Here is a 15,892-nt window from a genome sequence, read left to right on the forward strand (position 1 = left end):
TTTAATAGGCCTTCATTTACTAATAGGTTTTTAAGTTTTTTATGTGGATCTGTGCCTGTGCATCTTGGTCTTAAAGACACCTCTCAGTAACAATGCTCTCTGTAGGTCAGGCTTGTCATAAGCTTGAAGGCTTTCCCCCAGTTGTGACTGTCACATCCACCTGGTCTTTTGCATCGCAATTCCTAACCTCCTCCCATCCCCTCTAAAGCTATTCCATTTCTCTTCTGCAACACGTCAGTTCCTCAGTAGGTTGACTCAACATCCATTCCTACACCTCTCCTGGCACTCTCTGGAAAGTGAGTTAATCACTTGCTCTCCTTTGTGTCATGTGTGAACATGTGATAGTTTTAGGTACAAGTACAGTTAGAAGTGCAGGCTTACTTTGCAACATAAAGGTACAATGCTTGAAGATCATCTTGGAACCAAGAAGATAAAAAATTCAGACCAATGATGGTAAAGGGAGAAAAGAAAGCATCTTGTTTTCCTGGGGGTAATCATGGCTACTAAGATGACGTAGCGGCCCTGGGTGTTCAACTCCTTAAAGCTGGGAAAAGTAACCCCTTGTTTGTGTCTCTTAGGGGTTCCTACTCAGCCAGCACTTCCTACCAGAGTTGTTAATTCTCCAACTTCCCCAAATCCCATGGAAGAAAGCAGTTCCCTCTACCTCAGCTGCCATAGCTTGTCCTGCCGGGCAGTCAGTAGTAAACCAGGTTTACGATGTTTCTGCAGGCCCTCCTTTTTCTTCTCAGAGTTAGCAGTGTCTAACCTGATGTCAGCTTTGGTGAACAGCTTGACGGGAAGACATCCAGCGGGAGCCCAGGCTCACCATTTGCTGGTTTTAACTTTTTTCTCTTCTTTTTGTACCACAGTTTTCTGTGCTACATTGCTCACTGTAAAGTAAGTAACCTTGACTACTACCTGACAGTGGGAATAAGTACACAAGTAATAGTAATGTTGATGAATCAGTCTGAAATTGAGGTAATCTTGGAATAAAGAAGGAAGGAAACTTAAATATGTCCCAGGCCAAGCATGTCATCAAAACTCAAGTCACCCCAGCTTCCCAGAAACAATCTCTGAAGAGAAATGCTGGGCCTGGAGTGGGCTTTTGAAACCTCACTAACACACTTCACACCCACTCCAACAAAGCCACACTTCCTAATCCTTCACAAATAATGTCACTCCCTGATGACTAAGCATTCAAATCTATGTGCTTATGGAGGCCTTATTCAAACAACCTTTCTCTTAAAACTCTATTATTATTGTGTACACATGATGTCTGTGTGGAAGTGTGTGGTGATATTTTGTTCATGATCTACCAAATAAAGCTTATCTGAAGATCAGAGTGCAAAGCTAGCCACACTAGTTAGCCATAGAGGCCAGGCAATGGTGGCAAACATCTTTTAATCCCAGCACTTGGGAGACAGAAGCAGACAGAGCTACACAAAATTGATCTAAAAAAGAGAGCTCACACAAAGGTGATCCCAGCACTTGGAGTCACATGCCTTTAATCCCAGCACTAAGAAGGTGGAGACAGGAGACAGGACAGATGATGTCTAGGCAGGCAGTCTGAGGAGCAGGGGTCTAGGCAGTCTGAGGACAGGGTTGCCCCTTTGGTCTGAGCATTGGTAGAAGTGAGAACTCTCTAGTGGCTGGCCACTTTGCTTCTTCAGCATTAATCCCAATATCTAACTCTGAGATTTTGTTATTAAGGACAATTAGAATTCATGCTACAGAAATGGAGGGACTGCATGTAGAGATCAGTAGTCAATTCTGTGTACCTGGTTCTTTCCACCTTTTCTTCCCACAGGTAGAACTCATGTTGCAGGTTCACACTGCAAGTACCTCTAACAGCAGATTTATCTTGCTGCCCCTCTCCCCTTTTTCTTTAATGAGATGGTACCTTGCTTTGTAGCCAAGGTAAGCCTTTAACTCTTGATCCTCCTGCCTTAGCCTCCCAAGTAGGATTACAGGTATGTGCATGACACTCTGCTTGATTCAAATTTGTGTATTAATGTGTATGCTATGTATGTGTACATGCATGAATGTGTGTTTGCATGTGTATAAAGGTCAAAGGACAACCTCAAGTGTCATTCCTTAGGACCTGTTCATCTTGTTTTTAAGTCAGGCTCTTTTGCTGGCCTGGAGCTTACATAGTAAGTTAGGCTGGAAGCCAGGGAGCCCTAGGGCCCTACCTGCCCCCCAGCACTTCAAGTACAAGCCACCATGCCCAGCTTTGGTACATGGGTTGCGGGGGATCAAACTCAGGCTGTTTGCTTTGCAAGGAGTTTATCAACTGAGCTATACATCTCCACCCTGATTGAGACAGCTTGATAGAAAACTTATGTAAATTCTGGAATACGTCACAAAACTTACACCCAAGAACTAGGATAGGCTGGGATAATTTTCTCAAATATTCATGTTAACATTTGTGAAAAAGAAATATTTAAGGCCCATCTTTTTAAATAAGTTAATCTACTAGTAATTAGAAACATAACAATGTGAACTTTTGCTTCATTTGACTATTCAGTGTAGAATACAAAGATATTAAGTTTAAGGACAAGTTACTGGGGAAAAGGATTTCTATTTTTGTTTCCACAGAAAATGAAAAGATGTGGATTCCTTCCAGACTAATGTGGTTTGATTAAGCCAGACCACCTGAAACAGAGTACCAGGTGATCCTACATTCAAAAAAGCTGGACAAAGCAGCCTTACAGAGTACAGCCAGGATTTCTGAATCTTCTTCGAATCCCCCATGACAGCGCCCTTTACCCGCAGGAAGTAGTTTGGAAAGAATGACGCCCAAATTCCCAAATATTGTCTATGTTTGATTTCATTTAAATGGACTTGGTTATATAAAATAAAAAAAAATATTTAAAAAAAAAAGAATACAAAGACAAGTCTGCTGCCATGGCCTAGTGTCAACTAAGATAGCTACAGTTTTTGACGGGATGGAATTTAAATCATACACTAAACAACTCCCATTACTGAGGGCCTATTTTGGGTATCATGAATAAAAACACACATCCTCTGCACAGAGAAACATTCCTCCAGGGTAGGCATGGGACTACAGATACCTGAAGTGAAATGCAATTGCTGAAAGGGTAGACTGATTTCTAGAGGCCACTGGGGTCTGGGTTTCATGAGGAGACAGAATTTAAGGACTTTAGGGTGGGGATGTAGCTCAATAGCAGAACACCTGTCTAGACTATATAAAGCCCCAAGTTTGATCTTCTAAATCACAAAACTTAGAAGAACCTTGTGAAAGCCTTCAGTAGAGTGGAACTAGGCAGTATGAACAAAGGCACAGCACCAGGAAAACCAGGAAGGGCAGGCATCAGGCAGTTCAATAGTAGCTGGGAGGAAGGGTAAGCTGGGAATACTAGCAAGACCTACCAGGGAAAGCCTTAGACAATAGATCAATACTAAACAATGGCAGCCACTAGAATTGGATGATAGGAAACTGAAAATTCAATCTATTATAAAAAATACAAGTATCTATCAAAGAAGTGGTGAGAATAAAAAATGGTCTTGGATTTTATTTTCTTAGTCTCTATATAGTACTGGCTAAGTCTGGAACTTGCTATGTAGACCAGACTGGCCTTGTACTGACAGAGATCCTCTTGCCTCTGCCACTTGAGTGCTGAGATTAAAAATATATACCTGCTCAGTCTAATGATTTGATTTTGTCTGTTTGTATACAGGGTCTCTGTGTGACTCTGGCTGTCCTGGAACTCATTCTGTAGACCAAGCTGGCCTTGAACTCACAGAGATCTGCCAGTCTCTACTTACAGAGTGCTGAGATTAAAGATGTGTGCCACTACTACCCAGCCTAATAATTTGGATTTTTAAAAACTTTAATTAAATGCTAAATGTCCACTTTATCAGTAAGTCAGTCTTTAATTTTCCTTAATTCTGTTACTTATGGATGATTAATCTTACCTACTTTAAATTTGGAGTACCACAAGAATATTTCTATTTAATATCATCCTGAGGGGAGGCATCCTATTTCCTATTTACATACTTCAAAAGAAAATTAATAAACAAATCCAAAATAAACCCACTGTAAAAATATATTTTAATCTCATACTGGAATATTAGCATTTAGAAAGTCATTTCCAACAATATTTACAATGAACTTTATTGTAGTTTTTTTCCTAAGGAGGAAGATGCTTCTTCCCAACTTTGGGATGCCAGAAAAAGGTAAAAGAGTTCTGATGAAAATCATTAAGATTATGTCAAATTCTCATAAATTCCTGTGTTTAAAACTTCTGTCTGCGTAGATCAGGATAGAGGCGGCAAGTGGGTGCCTGCCCATTCCTCCTCTGTATGAGACCAAGTTGCATTTGAAACATACAACTGGCTTTCCCAGGCAAAGCACACCAAGAGTCCTCAGCAAATGGTTTAACTTCGAGTCTTTGGATTATCAAAACTAATGACTTCCAAGACAGTCAGCAGTCACTACCCTAATAATAGGAAAGTGTTACGGGGCCTGAGGCCTGAGTAGAAAGAAGGGATGTCTACATTGTAGATCAAAGGCACGATTGAAGAACGATCTCACAGAAGCAGCAGGTGCTAACAGTAAAAGGCAGTTGGACTAAAGCAGCTGAATGCCTACAGCATGAGTTCTAAGTTTTAGAGAGCCAGAGCTAATAAAATCACCTACCAATTGCTTTCTGTAGGGCTAAAGCAGCTAAGGTCTGCTTATAGAGAAGGAAAAAAAAGATGGTGTTGCTTTCTGAAACACATTTTGATTTAGTCCCTGATCAGAAATCTAAGTAAGCCAGATGTAGTGGCACACACCTTTAATCCCAGCACTCGGGAGGTAGTGGCAAGTGGAGCTCTGTGAGTTCGAGGCCATCCTGGTCTACAGAGCAAGTTCCAGTACTACGCAAAAAAAACCCTGTCTTGAGGAGAAAAACACCAGAAATCTAAAACTTGATGTTCTGTACCTATATAAAAATACAGTTCATGTGTCTGGATAAATAAATTTGAATAAAAATAGACATTCATGTTTCTAATGGTTTCCCTGGAAACTGCCACTTTTGTCTGGGGAAATATGCATGGAATTTAATATTAAACTTCAGATTCATCCTTTTCCCACCCTGTAATTTTTCTAAGCAACAGGTGCTAAATGAGTTAATAATTAGGGATATTAGGATTAAAAACTTCCTCAAGTCATATTTCCATGGAGGAGCTTCATGAAAGAAGTATCTGGCATTAATTAGTTGTGGTGTAATCCCAACACTCAAGGACTCAAGGAGGGTGAGGCAGAGAGATCTCAAAAACCTAAAAAAAAAAAAAAAGACAGACTTCAAGTGAAAAAATGTGTGGCATATCTCATTATATTAAAATATAAGAAATTGGAAATCTGGTTTTATTTTGCAGTGTGTATGTATGTTCTGGGGATTAAAACCAAATCTTCATACATGCTACATAACATGCCCCAGGTTTGGTTTTGTAACTATACGTGGTTGGTAACTGTTTCCTTAATAGTTATTGCAGGAGTAGGTCCAACATGAGTCCATATGTAGCCCTTCTCTGGTCTGGTGGGGACTGTAGGAAATGGAGAGGACCTTGACTTGAAATACTCAGAAGGTGCATGGCAGACAAATTCCAGGTACTCCATCTTCCTTGGAAGGTCTTCCTCTGGCCCTAAGAGGCAGCACATGGAAAAGGTAAACACACTTTAGAGCATGGGTATTTTTATGACATGTTAGCACTCTTAGACACTAAAAGGAAGCACTTGGGATTACTTTGTGTGACTTTGAAGTCACACTGATTAAGGAGTGCAGCACCCTGGAATATTGACTGCTTACAGTTTCTAAAGCCTGTATTCTTCTGAGTACTTTGTATCTGTTCACACTTTGACTCCTCACGACTTCCCCATGGGCACTATTCTTTCCTACTTGACATCCAAGGACAATGAGGAAAGACAGGTTAAGACTGGCAAGCGGAGGGGAGGGGTGAGGAAAGCCAGGTCTGTCCCCAGGGCTTTGTGCTTTGACTCTCCAGCATGTGACATCATGTGAGGCAGGGAAGAATCTCAAACAAAAAGGAACGGAGAGGAGCCCAGAGGGATGCAGAACAGAATGGCCTCTGCTGGTACCACATTTTAGGGACAAGATATGTTTGGTCACATAACAAACTCGAAGCATGAGTGACAACAGCAGTGGGGTATTAGCTGTCCTTGGAGTTCTCACTAAGAGAAATGTAAAGTTTCCCTTTGGGGTGTAAAATGAATGCATGCCCGATACACAAAGAATGACAAGGACAGACTAACAAAAGAAAACTGAACACTCAAAATTGATTTAGCCAGTCATTTTTTGAATCTGTCAAGAATTACTCCTGCTGTATCCTTTGAATGCCTGGAAATGATCAACCTAGTACAGTGTGCCATTGTAAGCATTAACAATGATTTCTTTTGAGAATAGGATGTCATGTATGCTGTACAGAGGGATATACCTGAGAATTTATAGTTGTTAGAAATAATTAGGAAAGTTCTTTTAAAAATCATTTTTGAGGAATTTTATAAGTAACATATATAACCTAGGTTTCTGTGTAATTCTTTTTGTATAATTTAGGCCTGTGTCACACAAACAAATCTTATCCATGTCATATTTTAGTGGGTACATACTGCTCTAACCCACAGAAACAGATGATACTCAAATACCAGCTGTATAAAATGCCTACAATGTTCTCTACTTTTTTGTACTTACTGATATTTATGTCTTTTTTATTCTGGTTAAACTATGTTCTCAAGCTCTAAATTCATATGCTGATGGTCTGGCTTCATATGTTTTATGCTGGTGATGGACCATTAGTCTAGACAGGTAACCAAGGTCAAGTAAAGCCAAAAAGAGTGGGCCCCCTCAACTCTAGACAAAGAACTCCAGGCAACTAAGACTGAGAGTGAGAGAATTGGTCATGGTATTTCCTTACAGCAATAGAACAGTAACTAAGCCATGCCCCATCCCACTACTACCAAATGGTCAGCCCTGAAATCATAGGAATAAAGTAACCTTAAATGGACTGAGCAGGTTGTATTTATGTATTTAGAAATATACATTAACATATAAAGCAACTAAATAATTAACAATAAAAGAAATGGGGTGCGTGGAAAGACTAGAGAGGGGGAAGGAGAAAATAATATAATTGTATTTTAATTAAAAAAAAAAAAAGGACTATGAGAGTTAGAGAGGTCAAAGACACCACAAGAAAACCCACAGAATCAACTAATGTGTGCTCATAGGGGCTGAACTGACAACCAGAGAGCTTGCATGGGACTGACCCTTTGCACATTTTTACAGTTGTGTAGCTTGGTTTTCTCATGGGACTCCAATAGTGGGAGCAGGGGCAGTCCCTGGCTCTGTTATCTGCTTTTGGGACCCTTTCTTCCTACTGTGTTGCCTTGCCCAGCCTTAACTGGAGAGGAGGTGCCTATTCCCACTGCAACTTGGCATGTCATGGCTGGCGGATGTCCATGGGAGGCCTGCCTGTATCTGAAGAGAAAGGAGGAAGAGAGGATGGGAGGAAAGGGAGAAGATTGGGGGAAGGGACTGGGAGGAGAAGAGGGAGAGGAAACTGATGGGGCTGGAAAAAAATGAATTAATTAATAATAATAAAAAAAAGTAGATCCCTATCTGAAAGACTGATGTCCTTCAACCAGGCAGCCTGCATAGTCCCTAGGCTTTCAACATATATGTGACAGTTGTACAGCTTAGCTTTTTTGCAGGACTCCTAACAGTGGGAGCGGGGGCTATCTCTGATTCTTTTGCTGGCTTTTGGAACCCTGTTCCTCATACTGGGTTGCCTTACTCAGCCTTAATACACGGGGAGGTGCTTAGTCCTACCACAACTTGATATGTTATATTTTGTTGATAACCCTGGGAAGTCTGCCCTTTTCTGAATAGAAATGAGGAAGAGTGGATTGTTGGGGGCAGGGGAGAAGGGGGGGGGTAGGGACAGGAAGGAGAGAATGGAGGGGAAAGTGTGGTCAGGATGTAAATTAAATAAATTAAAACAACAAACAAAGAAACAAACGAGAGAGGGTGACAGGCAGCAAAGAACCAAGCTTGTAAATGAAGGAGTCAAGAACCTGGCAAGGGCAAAGGACAGAACTGCTCCTCAATGACTGAGGTAGTAGAATCTTATTTTACAATGAAACAAACAAGTGTGCAGGATGTTTTATAAAACCATGATTATGTTTAAAAGTAAAATATTCTTTTGGGGTACTCAGAGGGGAAGAGGCTGGTGTCCTTATAAGAAGAAATGGAGAGTTCTTTCAATGTGCACATGCAGAGCGAAGACCATGGAGGAGGCGGGGGTAGGGGGAGTGGGGATGGGAGGCACACAGCAAAAGGCAGCCACCTGCAAGCCAGGAGGCAGGGCCTGACAGACAGACACCTGCAAGCCAGGAAGCAGGGCCTGACAGACAGACACCTGCAAGCCAGGAAGCAGGGCCTGACAGACAGACACCTGCAAGCCAGGAAGCAGGGCCTGACCACACAGCCCCTCTTCACAGCACCTGATCTGACTTCCACCCTTCAGAGCAGCCTGCTGGCTAACATCCTTTTATAAAGCACTGGAGAATTCATTAAATTTAAGAAGCTGTCCTGGTAAGCAACCTTACCTATTATATAGGACGCTGGATCAAACTGGTCCCTGGGGCTGGCGAGGGTAGGAATGAGCCACGTCAGTGCTGCACTCTTCTCACAGTACTGGTCCTGAATAAAGCCCCTGATCTGGGCATAGTACGGCTTTCCATCTTGCTCATCAATCACAGAAACAACATCACCAATTTGATAATATACTCCCTGGGGGAAACAGAAGATCATCTTGTATTTAAAATAGTAACAGATCACAGTAACCAACAAAACATTAACAGCAAGCAAATTTCAAAACAGGAAAAAAAAAAAAAAAAAAAAAAAAGGTCTGAGTACCACCAATGTCATTATGTTAACATTTGTTTCAATTATGAATGAAAAATTATATTCATACATATATATGACAATTTGCAACTGGGGAAATATTTCTTTATGTAAATTCTTTGATTTGTGTATCATGAAAGTACTATCTTTACTTTGAAAAGAAAGACCACTTTTAAGAATGGTTTTGAAGTCACAATAAATCAGGGAAAACAGAGCTAGGGAACTTCCCCTAGTCTCCTTTCTTGGCACATATACGGCATCCTTCTTCATCCGTGTCCCCAGTATCAGAGTGAAACTTATGGCAACTGCTATGCCTACACATTACATCATGACTCAAACATCGTAAATTAACCTTAATCTTGGTGCTCTATAACCTGTGGACATGTGTAACAATGGGTCTACTTTGATCATATCAATGGGTAGTTTCACTGGCCTAACCATCTTCTATACTATCCCTACTGATGTTTTTTAACCCAGTCATTAGTAGAAAAGTTATATGACTGCTGAAGTCCACACAAGGCAGAAACTGCAAACTGTGTGCCCATACTAACTAGCTTAGTGGTTTTCCTGAACTACCCTAAAGATCAGCATTTGTTTGGTGAGTCTAGACTCTACACATTGCCCTCTCCAGTTGTCTATTCAAAGATAATAAATATGGTAAGTTAAATCCAAAAGAAACAATGAGATTTTTTTTTTATTATAATCAGCATTCAGGATATGGATATGTTCACCCTCAAGTTACCACACATTTCCCAGACTCCTTGACAACTGTCTCCCCCACACCCTTTCTATTTATGTATCTTCCCAACAATATGACTATGATATACTCATTTCCTGTTCTACTTTATATCTAACCAACAAATCTGTGATTATGAATTCTCTCCCATGACTCTACTATCTATCCCAAGTTCTCTTCCGTAGATCCCAAGCTGGAAAAATTTCATCTTTGAATATCCATAATGGTTGATCTTTATGATATGCAGAACTTTCCTTAAGTGTGTGTAATCCTCAACAGGTCAAAGTTTCCTCAACTACAGGAATAATGTGCATTAGTCTTGAAACAAGGCTTTTGTAGCAGCCAAAGCTGTTAAGATGCATGAAGTTTAACCATAGAAAGATTCTGAATGAATACATCCAGTAATTCAATTTCAACACCGGCATCTGACAGACCAGGGGTTTCTCCTAGTGGTTGCTTGTTCATGTGTCTGAGGTAACAAACACCTGGGTCCCAAAGAATGTGCAATGTCATTAGAGGCTACAGTCTACTACTTATTGGTCCACAGCTATTATCAGCTGGTCCTTTCCTGTCCCTACTACTCCAATGTTGGTTTGTTATCTGCTATGTTCACACATAATTTCTCCAAAATTATAAAAGGTTGTATTTGTTTATCATAGGCACTCACATATATACTGAGTATGAATCACAAATATGTAACAGTGTGAAAATAACACTGCAATGCCAAGATAAGGTCCAAGTGAAAAGTTTCAATGGCAGGCACTGCCTGGCAGCCTCCCTTATATGCAGGGGAAAACATTCTAATACCCTAGGAGATATCCGAAATCTTGGATACTGCTATACTCTAGGCACTCCAAATTTTCCTCCTATACATCCATACTTATAGTTTGGATAAGAGATTAACAGCAATAACTAGTAATGAATAGAACTAGCAATAAAACAGAACTGAAATTGCAGATAAGGGAGACTACCTAACAAGCATCACTAAGACACTCTTTTTGAACAGAGAAAAAGGAGGTGAATGTGTGGAGGAACACTGGATTGGGACTGACACACTGAGTTCATGCAGCGCTAACAGTGCAGTACTCCAGAAAGGTCACTTACCCATTCTGCTTATTGTATGTCTACATTCTCATCTGTCAATCTTACTGACCCCCACTCATTTCTCTCTCTCCCTCTCTCCCTCTCTCTCTAGGTGTAGGTGCTGGCTGGATGTAGGTGCTGGGAACTGAACTCGGGTCCTCTGAGAGAGCAGTATATGCCCTTGACCACTGCCCTACCTCTCCAGTCCCTCCTCACACATGCTTGATATGGGGTTCCAGTTCGGCTTAGAAGCTCGCACTGATCTCTTGAACTTGTTGCCACCACGATGCTGGCTCTGTTGTAAGAGTGTCCACACTGCTGGCTATCTGAAACATTACTTGAACATTTTGCTGTATTTTGGTCTTACTATTTAAAAAACAAAGCAGTAGATACCAATAAGAAAAGACTGATCTTTGCAATAAAGAATCCCGTGTACTGTTACATTAACATACACAGAAATCACTAGTACACTAAATTTTTATCTTCTAGACTTAACCTATACACTGTATGAACAGCTGGGGAAGTTCTACACAAATCTGAAGCTGTGGTGATGACCATTTGTACCTTGCTAGATGTTTAACATGCATAATCTCAGGAAGTAATTACTACTTACAATCTTTATTTTTCAGATAACCACCTGCCAAGGCAAGGAGCCAAGATCCAATTCCTGGGCTTAGGTTCTAGCACCAGACTGCCTTGCCTCACGCCTTGCCAGCTACACTATCTTGGATAAACTAATTAATCTCTCTTTGAGTCAATATCCTTATTCATAAAATGAAGAAAACAGTGCTCATCCCGGAGGAGACTGAATAACAAAACACTTATAGACCACTGCTTGGTCTATAAGATGCATGTGTGCAAGCATTTGAGCATGTATGCACTCATTCATACTCACACACTCAACTTCATCCAGTGATTAACAATTAACAATGTACTAAATTCTAGAATATAGGAGAAATTCTGGCCTATGATGTACTTTTTTTGACTAAAATACTTGTGAGCTAACAAAAACATATCATTCAAAGTCAAACCACTTGAGTACCATGAGGGGTTTGGCCCAGTGAGTTAGGTAGAAAGCATCAACTCACCACTGCCTCCTGCAGGACAGTTCAGATCCCAAACACCAAAGGAAATTAATGATTACTGCCTACAGCAGACCTGACAGCCTTAAGGGCATTTTCTATGTTCTAACTCCTTTTGTGTCTTCCACTTTAAAAGTAATGAGATATCACACCCCACACTGAAGTCTTGGGTATCTGCTTTGGATCAAGGGAAGACCTTATTTTATCAACAAAATCTTGGACAGTGAACTAAGAATACCCTTGTTCAGATTTTTGGTTTTTGTGTATGGGTGTTCTGACTGCAAGGAAGGTTGTATACCATGTGTGTACCTGGTGTCCAAAGAGGCCAGAAGGTGTCAGATCTTCTGGAACTGGAATTACTGATGGTTGTGAGCTACCATGTGGGTCCTGGGAATTAAACCTGGGTCCTCTGGAGGAACAGCCAGTGATCTTAACTGCTGAGCTATCTCTCCAGCCCAATTTTAAAAACGTTTTCTTTTTACTGACAATAGATTCATCCAATGCATCCCGACCAGTTTCCCCTCCCTCTACTCTACCCAGTTCCCCCTGCACCTCACCGCTCCCCAGATTCACTTCCCCCTTCATTTACCTTCAGAAAAGAGCAGACCTCTGAGAGACAACACCAAACACCAAGTTAACAGCCATGCACATATATACACAGAGGACCTGGTACCTCTACCTTATTTCTCTTGCTTCTGCTGTAAGTCAGTTCACAATCACTAACCCGCTCTACCCACCAGACAGCATGGTCAACGTTGTTCATTCATTCATTCCTACAGTAGTCCTTCTCAACCATCGATGCCTTCGCTTTGAATAGGATGACTCACTGTTACACAACTCCACACTATACACTAGCACTGTAAGAACAATTTCTTAGCACCTCCATATCATATTCTCACAGGCAACTTCCCTCCTACCTGAGCTCCAGATGAGATGTTTTACAACAGCCACCTGGAGGGAACAGCTTAGAAGGGCACTGAACAGGTAACCACAGTGTCTTCACAAAGTAGCAGAGATGTTCCGACTAAGCCAGTATTTCAGGAGCATACTGTCCAACAGCCCCCATTGCTCTTTCAGTAACTCCACAGCAGCTTACCTTGAAGAAGATGGATTCTGCAGTAATTATAGTGGAAACAGATTCAGGAGCTTTGATAGGCTATAAGAAAACAAAAAGAAAAATATTTGTGTATGTACATAGTATGTATGCATGGTCATTTTCCCAAACACACAAGAACTGGGTTATTTGAGAAAAACAAAACATTGTTATTTGGTGACAAAAACTGCAGGAAAAATTTCTGACAGGTGTGATTGTACATATATGTAATCCCAACACTTGGAAACCTGAAGCAGGAGGATGGCAAGCTCCAAATCAGTCTGGGTTATACAGAAAAAGAGTACACACATGCACATGCACATGCACACACACGCCACACATGTACACACATCACACACGTGCACACAATGAAAAAGAATTGTTTGAATGTTGATGTGAAGCAACTGAATATTTTCAACTATATTTGCAACCAATAATTTAAAAGTTGCTAAAAACAAGAGATAAAGTTTCTGATTATGTCACTAAGTGCTAACACAGAGCTTTCTCTGAGCTCTAGTAGACATTAAGGTTCAATTATATAAATAAACTAGCTCTAAAAGTCTGAGCACGACACAATGGAAATTATAAAAAAAATGTACAGGTGAATATAAAATGAAAAATTTTAATTTTTATGCAAGCCTGAACTCTGGTGTTTTAGTAATATGCCATATTACACCATCACTAAAATTCCTTTTAAAAATTGCAATACAAACTTCATCACAACATTAAAAAATGATCTCTCCCATGATTTTATGCCATTCTTGAAGAATGAAGATGCAGAGAAATGAATAATGAAATAACTCAAGAACACAAGCTGAGAAAATATACCTGTTATACAAATGTTAACTTCTTGACTACTCAAAAAAATTTTAGTTTAAGAAAACTAAATTTAAAAAAAAATCTTAAACTATAGAAACCATTATTTTTGATTAAGAGAAGTCACTGGTTGGCAGATGGCTCAGTGCTTAACAGCACTTGCCATGCAAGCCTGACCTGTACTCATGTGCAAACAAACAATAAATTAGAAGAGGAAAGAAACTCGGGCCTGGAGAGAAAGCTCAGTGGTTAAGAGTACTTGTTGTTCTTACAGAGGACCAGGATTCAGACCCCCAGCACCCCTATGGCAGGTCATATCACAATTGTCTGTAACTCCAGTACCAAGGGATCAGATGCCCTCTGCCAGCCTCTGAGGCTACTTGGTATACACATACAGGCAAAACGCTCATACACATAGAATAAAAACAAATATTTAAACAAGAGCCTACAGTCTGGGCCCCTCTGTTCTATAAATGAGTGTGTCTACTTTAGTAATGTGTTTACTGGTAAGTGAAGCATTACTTTTGTCCCCAAAGTCAATACCAAACCTACATATGTCTCATATGTAAAATAATAAAACATCACAGCAAACATCTCCAGCATGAGACTTTAAACAATCTCCATACATCAGGTTTAGAAAACAAATGTGGATTCATATTCACAAGTTCATCATGAACCAATAGATACATTTTCCTGGGGCTATCATAACAAATATGGTGTTGATGACTTCTGCTCTTACTTTGCATAGAGAATGTGACACATTGAGATAACTTATACAATATTTCTTAGACTCATATTTTATATTTTCCAGATGAAAAAGTAAAAGCTGGAGGAAAAAAACCAGAGAAAGTGGTTTTTTAACGGTATAAATAGCAAGTTCTTAAACAGGGCTCGCTCAACTTTTGGAGAACCCTGCCTTCCCAGAATTACGCAGAAAGGTTCCCAAGAGGAACACCTTCAAGAGGTCCACATCCAAAATGATGAATGGAGAAAGCAACGGCAAAGCACAACACACACAACGTCCTACATACAGTAAATGCACCGTCCACGATCATCTTACGTTTTTTAATTTAAAAATATGCCTTCTCCCTTTTCCTTTAGTGGAAACTTTCTTTTCAGCAGCCGGAGCAGATTTGTATTTCGTATTTCTGAGCCGAGCAGACCTTCTGTGAATTTCTTGCTTACTCTGTTACATAATTTTGAGAAAAAGAAATTAAAACTGTAGAAGAAAATCCAATGTAATAATCTCACAAAGATCAGAGGACGTACTTTGTTAAAATATTACTTAAAACAGAGGGCTAAGATGAATAAACCTCTGCAGGACCTCCCAAGAGGTGGCGCTGTTTACAAGAGGGAAGGAGGACAGGAGTGGGCGGAGGCCAAGGCGGGAAGTATTCGTTTGCAGAGGCTATCTATCACCCGGGAAAATTACCTCTAATTTACACCTCACTCCACCCCACAAGTTGTCCACACATCTCACAGCAGAGTTCTAATGCTGTCATTTTACACGACCTAATAATCTATGACTAGCATGATGACAAGGCCTTAACTGGCTAGGGCCCTGGGACCACAACCCTGGGGCGTGCGGCATAGCTCAGCTGACAGACGCGGTGTTCGGGACCGGAGTCTGCAGCTCGCCGGGCTCACCTGCTTGCCGCCCCCGCCCCCGTTGCTCTGCGGAGGGCCGGCCGAGGTGCTGGCGAAGGTGGCCGAGCCGAAGCCGCCGGCGCCCCCGGTCCCGCCCGCCACCCCCGCGCCGCCGCCGCCGCCGCCGCCGCCCCGGCCGGTGCAGTGGTGACAGAGGATCTCGCCCTGTGGGCTCTTCTTCCACATGGAGGAGGACGTGGTCTTGCACGCGCTGCAGGTGGGCTTCAGGCCCAGCGGCATGGTGGCCGGCTCGGGCGGCCCGCGCGGGCGGAGCGACACGGGAATGGCGCTCGTCGGCACCGGCCGCCCAGGGGTCGGCCCGCCACCCCGGCGACTGGAAGAGCGGGAGACGCAAGGTCTGCGGTGCTGTGCCGCCCGCGCCGGTGCCCAGCGGCCGCCACTGCCCCCAGGAAGCGCGAAGCGGGCGCCCCGGGACCCGGCCCTGCCGCTGGGCCGCCCGCGGGGGACGCAGGCCCGGTACTCCGCCTGACCTCCCGGGAAAGCCAGC

The 15,892-nt window shown here is 41.8% G+C and overlaps 1 protein-coding gene across 1 annotated transcript; it reads right to left on the reverse strand.

Annotated features, from left to right (window-relative positions):
• Nucleotides 1-4,056: 4,056 nt before the first annotated feature.
• Gatad1 (GATA zinc finger domain containing 1) lies at nucleotides 4,057-15,774 on the reverse strand. Its single transcript, XM_051177197.1, has 5 exons — nucleotides 15,385-15,774; nucleotides 14,798-14,923; nucleotides 12,925-12,984; nucleotides 8,630-8,813; nucleotides 4,057-5,652 (listed from the first exon to the last, which is right to left on the reverse strand). Exons 1-5 carry the CDS (start codon nucleotides 15,622-15,624, stop codon nucleotides 5,462-5,464), a joined length of 801 nt encoding a protein of 266 aa, XP_051033154.1. The 5' UTR covers nucleotides 15,625-15,774; the 3' UTR covers nucleotides 4,057-5,461.
• Between the last annotated feature and the right edge of the window lie 118 nt (nucleotides 15,775-15,892).

Source organism: Phodopus roborovskii, unplaced genomic scaffold (genome assembly GCF_943737965.1).
Source record: "Phodopus roborovskii unplaced genomic scaffold, PHOROB, whole genome shotgun sequence".
NCBI classification, from domain to species: domain Eukaryota; kingdom Metazoa; phylum Chordata; class Mammalia; order Rodentia; family Cricetidae; genus Phodopus; species Phodopus roborovskii.